The sequence below is a fragment of the Lepisosteus platostomus genome, chromosome 22 (assembly GCF_059453375.1).
Source record: "Lepisosteus platostomus isolate fLepPlt1 chromosome 22, fLepPlt1.hap1, whole genome shotgun sequence".
Taxonomy (NCBI): domain Eukaryota; kingdom Metazoa; phylum Chordata; class Actinopteri; order Semionotiformes; family Lepisosteidae; genus Lepisosteus; species Lepisosteus platostomus.
This window is the reverse complement of record NC_142632.1, coordinates 18,120,199-18,132,832: the sequence shown is the minus strand read 5'-3', so window position 1 is coordinate 18,132,832 and position 12,634 is coordinate 18,120,199. Positions and strand designations below refer to the sequence as shown.

Genomic DNA, 12,634 nt, shown 5'->3' with positions numbered 1-12,634 from the left:
TATTTAATGGTACAGTTTTGCTTAATGTCATTTCTCTTTAATATGCACATACAGTACACAGCGTGCACACGGACGCGTGTCCACAGACAAGCAGCGTTGATCAGCTCCTTTGTCACTGAATTCAACTGAAGCCAAAAGAATATGTGAAGATTTGGTCAAATTGACCCAGTGTTTAGGATCCATATGAAAAGCACAGAACATGACAAGGAAAAATATTTTATCAGCAGCAGCAGCTATGTCTTAAAACAAGACTGTATATAGCTGTGGGTAGTGTGGTGGCACAATATTCAGCAAAGCTGCCTCACAGCGCTGAGCCCTGGGTTCAGTTCTGGACCTGGGGTGCTGTCTGTGTGGAGCCTGTATGTTCTACCCATGATCACATGGGTCTCCTCCCACAGTCCAAAGACATGCTGGTAAGTTAACTGGCTTCTGGGAAAACTGGCCCTGGTGTGAGTGTGTGTCTATGTGTTCCCTGTGAGAGAAAGAGTGTTGAAAGACAGTTTGGCCACCTTGATATGGGATTACAATTCTTGATATCTGCCAGTGTTCTGCCTTGACATCAAGCTATACATGAAAATATTTTTCTAATATTGCTAAAAATGCCAACTCAAATCCAACAGGGTTGTTTTACAGCTTGGGATCTTAAAGTCCACCTTCGTCTCCGGTTTATTTTTGGTTATTTTCCTTGCAGATGCTGATAGCAATTCATATGAAAACGTGTTTCCCACCACAGAGAAAACCACCAGTCAGGACTCAGGTGAGTTACTTCCATTAAAGTTTCCTTCTCTGGGGCTGGGGTTATACACACAGAGAAGACAGCAGCAGGGAGAACCGGCCTGTTCTTGAACCTGTCTGAATTGCACCTAACCTTGGAGAAGCACCAATAAGTACTGGAAAACATAGACATATTCACATATAAACATATTCTGCCCTGGCAGAATAAAATAAGCACCAGTGTCCTTGCCAGTGCTGAAGAATGTTCCTTTGAGTAACTTCAAGTGATCTATTGCAGTTACAAGTTACGTGTGTAAGGGAATATTGGTTTAAAAAAATAGTTTTAACAAACATCAGCTGTGATATACAGTATATCCATGTTACTCTATAGTTACTCTGTTAGCTACTTATTAAAAGCATTTTCCTTAAATTTGTATTAATCGGAAAATGTTATCCTCTTGGAGGTTAGAAGATGGATGGATGAATGTTTTTACAACCACAGACCACCTAACTAACAGGAAAAAAACAGCAAATACTTGCGGAGGAAAACTGTACAGCAAGACTATCTTTCACACTTACATTTAAGAAAACCACAAACATATTGATTTCATACAGAAGGCAAAGAACCTAAAGAATCCTGCCGCTGCAGTGAGATTTGTCCCTCTCTGAAACTATTAAAAGGCTCTTTCTCATGCATTGATACAAGATGTAACAGCTGAACATACATCAGACCCTGCAGGGATCAGATTATTCTAAATCAGTAGTTGCAGTTCACCAGACATGCATGTCTATAGTAGAAGTTCACTATGTTACCTGTAAAAAATGAAACCAAATGAAGTTTATAACAAAAGTTCAGGGGGATGACAACAGGCAAGTTCAATCAGACTCTCCTGACAGTAATTTGCAGTCACTGTTGACGTCACTTTCTCACCTACAACATTAGTAATACTGTACATGATCACCTTGTCTTCCTCACAAACATCTCCTGTATCCTACCTCCACCCCTGCAGTAACCATCACAATGCAAACCAAAATACTCATTTTACACTTCAGCTGAACTCTTTTTCAAATTGTGTCTTCTTGTGTCTCTGGTGCTCACAATGAATCAGAAACATTTGTAACTTTGCACATACTTGTCTTGAAATTGCAAAGGCTGTTTTTAAGGATTTCCGCATGTTTAAGGGTTCTTAAAATTAAAACGTTTGTGTTTTTTTAAAGCTGATTTAGCAATTTCTGGAAAAAAGGTGGCGGGACAATAATGTATTTTTAGTTGCACGTATAGTATGTTACGTGCTGAGTCTTGTTTCAAGGACAAGCGAAACAGGGAGTTACTAAGATCGAGCCTTCTTACAAATACACATCTGCAGTTACTCACAAAGTGTCAGCTTTGGGGATTTCAAACATGGCATTCTTTTCAATCTCAGATGGCTCAGACTACGAAAACAGCACATTCCTGCAAACTGTAAAAAGGAGAAGGTGTTCAGCAGCACCCAGCGCTGATGAAGAAGGAGGTAGGCTGTTTTCCTTATAGCTTTGCCCAGCTCTTTCACTGAATGTTTTACAGAGCTAGTACCATATATATTATATACAATCTATATATCATTGATCTTTCATCATTAACTGTGGACTAATAGACACAAACTCCTATGGCACCACAAGGTGTTTAAGAACCATGTGCAAAAACTGATTTGCCGTTCTGTGTACCTCTTCGTGCACCACAGATGAACCCGACTATGTCAATGCCCTAGTAGTAAAACCCTGAAGGACAAGCAGCCCGAGTTCTGACACCACGGAAGCCGCACAGGGATCCTAAGTTCATGGAAACAGGGAAGGACTCGGAGAACGGACAAGCACCGGTCCACACGGAGCTCACCATGTAACTAAACTGAAATGTGAAGGGGATGGGGATTGTGTTACTTATAGACTTGCATAGTAACATACAAGGAGATATGGAGGCCCTAAATTAAAAACCAATAACTATCCAGCTAAGGAGCTATAACTTGCTAGTGAAAACAGGCAGCTTGTCTTTATGCCATGTGTAGACCCCTAGTGGCATAGACCTGTAAATACAAGGGCCTCCCTGAAGCACAGTTCAATATTGATCAACCAATACTTGTCCTGTTATTTAGTGCTTTTGAATTAATCTTATTTTCCATGCTGCTTAATTTATATTTTTGCTTGGATTTTTTTTAAATAGACAAAACTGAGAATCACTGCAAACCTGTTAATCATTCAAGCCCTTTTCAGTACCAGTGAGAGGAATAGCCCTAATATATTAATATATTGAGAAGAGTGAACCACAGCCCATCCTCGTAAAAAAAAAATCCCTTGATTCCTAACTTACCTACTGCACTGTGCTCATGCTGTACCAATCAGTGTGTTGCACATCTCTGTGTTGAATACGCAAGGGAGTGACTTCAGTGCTGCTCTGTAAAACTCAAGACAGCATCTACTGTATACTGAAGACTGAGAAGATCCACCCTTGGCCTGAGCTGCTTATTCTGGTGTCGGCCACAGCAAGTGGCTACTGAACAGCAGGGGGCGCAAGGGAGGACCGAGAGCACATAGCTGCTCTCCCACTAGACAGCATGGGCCATGGGGAACAGAACAGCCAATCCATCCTCCCCAGGATGCCCTTGCAAGAGGAGAGGTAACTGGAACGCACAGAAATTGGGGAGGCAATGCAAACGTCACAGACACCAGTGACCAGAATCACATGCAGGACGAGGAAATGGAACTAAGTTACCACACCACTGGGCTTCCAGTGCAGTATGAGAACATTTTTTTAACAAAATCTGGGACTTTTTTTAAAAATTAAACATCTGTTCCTCATATTTCTCTTCAATTCTTTTTACTTCCTGAACATTTTTAAAGTAATTCACTGGGATCTATAGAAATGAGTGTGTGGATGTGGGTGAAGAGCACCGATAGGGACCAGGAGCTCGTTCTTACTGAAATATACAGCTACTGCCATGTGAACATCTGAAGCCGCCAGTGTGATGTAATCAGTACCACTAGCAACAATTATAATTCTTACAATTTAATAGTCAATATATACATAATATTTAATAAATGATAGTTAAAAAAACACCACCTAAACCAAGCCATTCCATTCCATTAAAAAGGCTGAAATTTACAAAATGTAAATAAAATGTGTTTACTCTGGGAAGTATCAATCAGCATTAAGAACATTGAATTTTACTTTCTTAAAAGTAAATTACAAAGGATAGATACCCTCTAGATCACTTGGTTGCTAGCAGCAAAGATCTTATAGTCTCATCTGGACTTTTCTTAAATCTGCTCCCATTATCAGCTTTGACAACATGCTTGTGCAGCTTTTTTCAGACTCCCACAAGCCTCATACCAGCAGGCTGAAGGAACATTTTCAGTTTTCAATAGAGAAGAGTATGGTGGGACCCGAGATCTAAAAACCTCAAAGGTCCTATAAAGGCAACCTTGTGGCTGTTTTAAGTATGAACAGTGAAACACAAACCAGTGGACATAAGTGGAAACTATGAGGAAGTGCATTTAAAACCAGGAACAGCAGGTACTTCTTTGTGCAAAAGGCTGTAGGAGTCTGGAACTCCCCAGCCATGTGGTTGAAGCCAATGCTCTTGACTTCTTTCAAGAAACAAGGGGATGAGATCCTAAGATCAATTAGCCACTCTCGACCAAACAGGCTAGATGGACTGGATAACCTCCCCCCTGTAACCTAAAGAAGTGCCTCCTGTTCAAAGTTTTAGATGCACTTCCACAATCTCCTCTTGTCCATCTGGTTTGCACTTGACTGTTGATTCTGAAGAAATCCACTGGCCTGACTGGCCGTGCCTTTGAGGATTTGGGATATTTGAATCTGGCTCTCCTGTATCCTCTGTTCAAAATGAGAAAGGCCTGCATCTTTTGGCCTGTCAGAACAGGGTATTCCTTAAAGTTAAAAAATGTCTGTATACTTCCAACTCCATTATTACGTTTCCATGCTATATTGCTCACTCACATTGAAACTGAAGTATCAATATCAACACCAAACTGACTCTATGTAGCTTTTTTAAGCTCATTGTTTCCCATGTAATAACGTTTTTACTAATATGCATGCATTGTATGAACGATGTAAATGTTATTTAATATTAGAGTTTTTTTATGTTTAAAAAAACATTACATGCTCTTTCAGCAAATAATGTGTGACAAACTTTCAACTAGCAGACATAGTATATTTTTATATCATAGCAGCTCGGAATCACTTATCTGATTAAGGCTTAATTTTTTATCTCAACAGTATCTTACAGTTGCTCCATTCTGTTCCCCAGCAATTTTCACAATGGGGTATCAGGCTACATAAAACTTCTCATATAACAGGGATTTATGTCTTTTAAAACAATAAGCTCTGAAATGGGTCAGAGCGACCTGTTTTTTTAAAGAATACATTGCACACATTTTAATTGAGCCCGCCCTTTGTAGTCATTTCCTTTTTAGTCACAGGGAAAAGGTCCAGCAGACGCAGACTGCACTCCCCCATGATGTCAGATGCTCAGTCTTCATACAAACTCACTTTAACACTGCTCTGGAACACAGGTGGTCAATTTCCAACTGCTTTCATATGGCTTTTTTTAATGTAACAAAATGCATTAATAAGACATTTATTACAAAACAAGGATGATGGAAAAACAATGGAATATATACAAAATCTCAAGTCCTAAAAAAATGTATCCAGAAATATTTATAGCTTCAAAAAGAGCTAAGGGAGTTAACTACATATGGCCATTGCTATGACGGTCTTTTTCTGCAGGCAGAGTGTATGAGAAGCAGTCTGATTATCACGGTCAATGTGTCTGGTCAAGAGCAAAGGGAGAGCCCAGCGAGAGACACCAGGTCTTGCTGGTGACCTGTTAGTGACCTGGGAAACCATTCCTGTTCCAGGAAGGGCAGGGGTGGGCTCAGCTGACATCGGGGGCAGCAGTCTTGGCACACAGTCGGCCCAAGAGCCCAGCCAACTGAAGCAGAGAGTTGACTCCTTCGGCCACCTTCATGTGGGTGTAGCCGATCTCCTGGACGAGAAGATGGGACATTGTAGTTTCCTACATACACCTGCGTCATTTCCATCTGCCTTTTCCAAATTAACTCCAAAAACAGAGGAGCTGGTGATTTCGGTCTCTGCTAACAAAAGGGTGGTAATAACAAGCAGTACTGTTCTAAGATGCTTTATCCTAAACTGTTCAGAAGCACTGACCGCCTGTGACAAGTTATATTTACTAGTATCTTTTTTACCCGTTTCTTTTAATTAAACTGTCTCTTTAAAACAAATGTATAGTTAGGTCTGTCAGTTCATACTTTGTTCTCTTCTTATGCCTGAATACAGAGGAACCTATAACTTCTGTGAGCAGTGGAAGTGAGCATTGGTTTGAATAAATGTACACTGAGGTATTTTTGTTATTCACTTATAAGCTGTGTGAATAAAGGAAAGAAAGAGTTGGTTAGCACTTATTATTGTCACTTCAAAGGCATCTCTTCCAGGCTTGAGCAGGATTTTGAAGAATTCTGCAGCTCAAGCTGGGCTTGTTATCTCTTACTAACACATCAGCCTACAGATGCACTAGAACCCACAGACTCCACGGTCAGGCTTTGACAGGTCTTGACTATCCCTCACCTACGTGAGCCAAGTTCTAATGTAGAACTAAGTCCTAGAAGAACATGACAGCTGGTCACACGGTGGCCATTGCAACTGCTCACCTTGATGAACTCCAGCTTGAGATACTCTGGCATCTGGAAGGTTTTACAGACTCGGAATATGTTTCCAATGATGTCTTCAGGGGAGTAGCCCAGCGCCCACAGCTGCTCAACAATCTATTGGCGGAACACACGACTTTTCAAAGTCACAACAAAAGCATGACTTTTCTGAATACAGCTGATATTTTTTAATAAGCAGTGGACATTCTTGAGACAGCTTTCAGGTAGCAATATCCACCCAGTCTGTTATCTGCAATTACAAAACTGGTACACAGGTCCTCATTCTCGCCGTGTGGTACAAGTGCCTCTGACATGCCCGCCCGCCAGAGCCATGCATCAGTCAACATGCTGCTTGTCCCACAGCACCGAGTGGAAGACCAGCATCTCTCATGGACATCAGGTCCCAGGCATGCCCGCCGCAGCAAAGACCTGTCTGACTGGCTGGCTGGCACACCCACTTCCAGCTGCCACAGTGGGCTAATGCACAGACTATGCTCAACCCAGAAACACCTGGGCCACAGATCAGCACGTGCCCTGAGCTAAACCCATTACTACCTAAGTTGTACAGGAGTTTTAAGGAGAAACAAGATGAGTTAAACCACTCCTCACAATTCCACACATACGGCCACCTCATGCTAAAAAGCAGCAGGGAAAGTGTGAGAACAACTACTCTGATGTACCTTGTAGGCTTCATCAATTTTGGCATTAACACAGTGCTCAAGCATGGCTTTCACCAGGAGAGGGTGGGGCTCATCACACACCTTCAAGAAGCAGAAACAGAACAGCAGTAAATTTAAGACAAAGGGTTACTGCATGCACAGCATCGATCCCTGCACATCTCACTTCACACACGGTTCTCTGACACAGCTACAGCCCTGCAATACTGAAAAAGATCCTGAGGAGTTATAAAATAAAGAGGGTGAAAGACATTCTACAGGTATCTTGGTTTATGCTGTATGCGAAAGGAAGAGGAGCATAAAACAGCATAAAAAAACTGAGGCCAAAACAAATTAAATTACCTTAAAAACATTTTCGCTGTTGACAAACCCAAACCCTGAATTTGTAGACTGCAAGTTGTTCAGCGCCTGTTAAGAAAATAAAGAAGAGCAACAGTGTTTATAACACCATGTACTCACAGACATTTTTGATGCTGCTGCAACACGGCAAACAAACAAGATTAGGGAACAAGACAGAGTTCATCTTCAAGGTGAAGCGTCTTTAAAAAAAGTGCTGGAGAATCTCTTAACTCGTGTCAATCGGAATTTAGGTGTTCATGAGAAAATATTTTAATTTTAACCCAATATTTATTTAAATTTATGATGTAACATCACCCAGAATGAGACTCATTTTCTTTGTCCATTGATAAATATAAAAAAACAATGTGACAATATGAGGTCAGGCCTGAAATGGCAGGAACTCAAGCCCCCTGCATCAATCAATCACAATCAATCAATCAAATGCAACAATACAGCATGCAGCAGTAGTTGCTGGCAATGAAATTCGGGGGGGGGGGGGAATTAAAATCACAAAATTAAGGTTACAAAATAATAGATAATAATGTAATAGAAATTGAATAAAATAAACTCAGACAAAACTCAAAAACGCAACTGCATTGTGTTTGGCTGGGAGCACAGAACGGCACCTGTCTCATGTCGCCCTGCGCGGTGAAGATAATGGCCTCCAGGCCGTCGTTAGTGGTCTGGACCCCCTCCTGCTCCACCACCTCCATCAGCCGCATCATGATCTGCTCGTCCCTCAGCTTGGTGTAGCGCAGCACAGCGCAGCGGGACTGGATGGGCTCTGGGGCGCACAGGAACAGGAAACACATCTCCCTCAGCCCATCACACATGGGACTAACAGTGCAGAGGAATTAGGGGCGGGCAGGAGAGCTCAGTGCAGGCTGGCGAACCCCAGATCAATCAGATAATTCCATCCTCAGCCAATTCCCCAAATCCTCAGCCTTTGATTTTGATTGATTTTGCTTCTGTATTTGCATTGGGAGAAGCTGTCCCAGTGTACGCATTGGGCACCTTTCACGCGCTGCTGACTGTCAAAGTCTGAACCACTTTGGCCCCCAGTGAGTCTATATGGGAGGTCAGAAGTGCCTGCACAGCTGACACTGAAACACGGCTTTGGAGCCGACTCATATCACCCCAAAGAGACTATGTTGTAAATTATATGCCATAGTCATTGAAATGTAAAACACAAAAGCTGACTAATTATATCACATTTAAGCTCACCTTTCTCATTCAGCTGATCACTCACACCTGTTATTTACAGTAACCACTTCTCCCAATGTCAACTGTACTTGATAAAATAGAAAAACTGCAGCGTCACCAAACTGAACCTGCACTCCTAGAAAGTGTTTTTACTGGCGATTACTCGGCCCTTAGAAGTGTCCCATGTTCAGCAGGGTGAGTCTTCTTTTAGTTTTTTCTGCAGAGGCCAGGTGCTGCTCTCAGGTTCTCACCGATGATCTTGTCAGACGCGTTACAGGCTAAAGCGAAACGTGTGGTTTTGGAGTAGATCTCCATGGTCCGCCTCAAGGCCTGCTGGGCTCCGTCTGTCATGCTGGGAGACACACAAAGTCTTCTCTCACTCTTGTCATGTGAAAATGAAAAACATTAAGCGCAACTGCAACTGATTTTTTTCAAATTAAAAGGATAAAAATTAATCTGAAGTCCTAGTACAAGGCTTGAAGATCTAGTAGCTTCTGTGGGATTCCTCCTTTTTCTGTATGTGGACAGGCTGCCCATACACAGCAAACAAACACAAACCTTCTTCTTTCTCTTCTGGAGACACTCAGGCCATCTCACGATGACTAACATGAGCCAAAAAGGATTACAGCTGAAAAAGTACCTCCCATTAGACTACACAGCCCACCAGGGGTTTGGGCTCTGAGCTCCTCATCAAAAAGTTGCAGGTTCAAATCCAGGTGCGACAGTGCTGCTCCATTACCTGTCAGCTTCATCCAAGATGATGATCTTGTGTCGCCCTTTTGGGAGAGTCACCTTCTGCTGGGCAAACAACTTGATCTTATTCCGTACGACATCAATGCCTCTGTGGATAAACATTTAGCCAACAATGTTTTCATTTACTCAGTTCTAAGGAGGAAAACAAGTATAATATTGTTTTATATCTACAGAATAGGTCTACCACCTTAGTGATTTATACATTTGTCCCTTTACTGGTGCTTGGAAATTTATCAGTTTTTAAACTGTACCAAATCTGTAGAAAGTACAGAATGCTTGACAGCTGTTGCATTTACCTTTTCACACTTCTGTGCTTTATTTACTGTTAACAAAATTGTCAATGAACCACGAACCGAACCATGAACCTCAGGACATAAGTGGAAACTGCGAGGAGGAGCATTTGTAAATATGACCAGGAGGCTCACGATTACACAAAGGGTTGTAGCAGTCTGGAATAAGATGCCCAGGTATGTTACTGAAGCCAATACCTTGGCTTCTTTAAAAAAGAGCTGGATGAGATCTTGGATCAATCAACTACTGTACTAATTTGGCTAAATAGGCCAAATGGCCTCTTCTTATTTTGACTATCAACCTAAGTTAAAATGCAAATTCGAGACTCCAGTAACTGCAATTATGAAGTACATATGAGAACTGTGATTGCTCTTTATTTCTTAGGTGAGTGTATTACAACAAATCCTTTGCTCTGCTATGTTTCTCTACAAATTGCTTAGTTTCAGACATATTTGAAATCAAGTCATAAACCGATCTGTTTAAGGAGTTGCCAAAGGTTAATATATTTGTTGAATAAATCTCAATAATTATAACCTCGCCCCGGTCTGGATGACTCTGCAGCTGTGTCTCTTCACCTGTCGTTGGAAGCGTTGAGCTCCAGCACTGCATCCTTCATGGCCGGCCCCAGCAGCGCTCGCGCCAGGCACAGGATACTGGTGGTCTTCCCGGTTCCCGGGGGACCCTGAGAGCAGATAGGGGCGTCACCCTCCCTGATTCCCGGGAAGAGCCTGTCCTGGAAACGTGGGGGACTGCTTCCAGGACAGGATCCCAGCCCATCAGAGGTGTGACTGTTGGACACTGTACCAACCTGGGGTTGCTTCACTCAGGTCTAAATGACCACTTATTTGATTAATTAGAAATATTTATACTATTATAACTATCTTATAAAGCAAAGCTAACTTTTTTAGTTTTCCTTTATAGGAAAACAGCACAAGTCATGTGGGTTAAAGAAGCTGTTGCACTTATTTAAAAGTTACACTTATAAAAGTGTTAGACTGCTTAAATGGAATTCCTGCTCAAATACAGGCTGTTAGAAACCCATGATTGCATTATTCACCACATATAAACAGAGCTACAGCCTGCACACTCTGTCTGGCCTTTCAAGCCACTTGTCCTGAAAAATTCTGTTGTTTTCCAGGGCTTTGCAAAATGGACACCGAGGTCTCATATAAAACTGTCTCAAGTAAACTTTACTATGCAAATTTAATTTCAATATCTTTAAAAAACATCAAGTCTAATCCATGAGCTGCTGAAATTGTCTGACTGTCCAGCACATGCTTACTGCAATGATGATGTTGGGCACATTCCCTTCTCTCGCGAATACCTAGAAAATAAAAGATTCAGTTTTGGGTCAGTTTCTGAAATCGTCAACAACATCTCAGCATGCAAATGCAGGTGTATTGAAATTATTTATCCTTCCTTGCATGCATCTCTTGCACTTTTAATGGCTAGACACTGATTCTTCTGGACTAAGCTTAAGTGCTATTTTCAAAATTGTGCATTCCAAAAGATCACGCATTCAAACAAAACATCATCTGGCACCTCTAACTGTAATTTATTTACTTGTGAAGATAACTAAGCTTTGAAACTGTGACAGCAGCACTAAAAGCTTGCAGCCAGATCTCAGAAGCTAAGCAAGACTTTAGACTAGGTTTTTGGACCAGTGGGTGCTATTCTGGACTAGAATTTGCAAATCAACAGTATGGTGACCAGGGATAATATGCTGTGGGAGGTCAGCCATCAGATACGAGACGGTACGCTGAGGTCCTGACTCCTTGGTCATTACAGATCTCACAGCTCTGTTTGTAAGATCACAGCTTAAGACCGAAAGTGAAGTGAATTTGAAACTTCACTTTCAGGATGGACTTCTTTACTCAAAGGCTTTTGGGAGTGTGGATCAAACTTCCCAGCAATGCTATTAAGCTCCACTACTTCCAAAAATGTCCAAATTAGATCCCTAGATCAACTAGCTATTTTGACCAAAGAGATCAGAAAGGTCAAACGAAGGTCCACTCTGGGCTCACACAGCCTCCTTAACGCCCCCCTTCTCCCCTGATCTGCTGTGCAGTGGGGCTGCACCTGGGGGTCATGCACTTTCGGTCTGGGGTGAGACTGTAGAAATGCAGCGAGTCGCTCTGCCATAGAGGCCACGAGCGCTGCTCCACACGCACCTCCAGTCGGCTCACAGTCTCTTCATTCCCCACTATTTCATTCAGTTTCAGAGGCCGGTACTTCTCCACCCTGTGGAAACACAATCACATTTTTAAAATTCACTGCAGTTCAGGTCACAGCAAGCAGTCTGCACGATTCACCCTGGGCAGGCACACAAAGTAACAGACATCACAGCCCCCACACCCCATTACACAGCCGGCTTTGTCATTCTGTTGTGCTCAGAGAACTGTGTGACTCGACTTCCCTCAGCTCCCACTACAGGGTGACCAGTTCATGAGCAGCAGCCGACATCCCCAGAGCCTGTCTGCAGCACAACAGCGCCACCGGCCCACACGCTCCCACCTTCCTGTATACCTTTTGACGACAAGCTGCTCAAAAACCTCCACACAAAAAACGAATCTGGAGAGGTTTGGGAATCACAGGTCTGAAACGACTCCGGGAGAAAACGTGCTTCTCTAAAATAACGGATCTGTGCTACAGGCTGAGGGACAGGTCCGCGGAGCCCTGCTCTGTAGCCTTACACTAACCCCCACCCAGGGCACAGGACCCGACATCACCGCTCGGCTGTCCTACCACGGCAGCTCGTACGCGATGCCCGACCCTCTCCCCGCAGCCGGGTCCCTCTTCGACTGCGTATCCTCCGTGCCGATCCGCTCGGCTCCAGTCGCCGTCATATCCACCTCCATTGCAGCAAACCGACGCCAACCCGGACCCGGACCTTCCCGCCACTGACAGGAGCCAAGCAGCGCGCGGCGGCGGTGACG

At 42.9% G+C, this 12,634-nt stretch overlaps 2 protein-coding genes across 4 annotated transcripts in view; one reads left to right on the top strand and one right to left on the bottom strand.

Annotated features, from left to right (window-relative positions):
• The window catches only part of LOC148643722 (linker for activation of T-cells family member 2), a 23,421-nt gene extending 17,244 nt beyond the window's left edge, over positions 1-6,177 (top strand). For all 3 annotated transcript variants that reach the window (XM_088616319.1, XM_088616318.1, XM_088616317.1), the window contains 3 exons: positions 692-757; positions 2,139-2,225; positions 2,436-6,177. In XM_088616319.1, coding sequence (XP_088472445.1) covers positions 692-757; positions 2,139-2,225; positions 2,436-2,476 — 194 coding nt within the window. In that variant the 3' untranslated portion in view covers positions 2,477-6,177. The remainder of the gene's footprint in view (positions 1-691; positions 758-2,138; positions 2,226-2,435) is intronic.
• Positions 5,288-12,634, bottom strand: rfc2 (replication factor C (activator 1) 2). Its single transcript, XM_088616308.1, has 11 exons — positions 12,444-12,634; positions 11,870-11,939; positions 10,981-11,022; positions 10,274-10,380; positions 9,394-9,495; positions 8,906-9,006; positions 8,078-8,235; positions 7,455-7,520; positions 7,116-7,196; positions 6,439-6,552; positions 5,288-5,756 (listed from the first exon to the last, which is right to left on the bottom strand). The coding sequence occupies exons 1-11, from the start codon at positions 12,554-12,556 to the stop codon at positions 5,646-5,648; spliced, it is 1,065 nt and encodes a 354-aa protein (XP_088472434.1). The 5' UTR covers positions 12,557-12,634; the 3' UTR covers positions 5,288-5,645.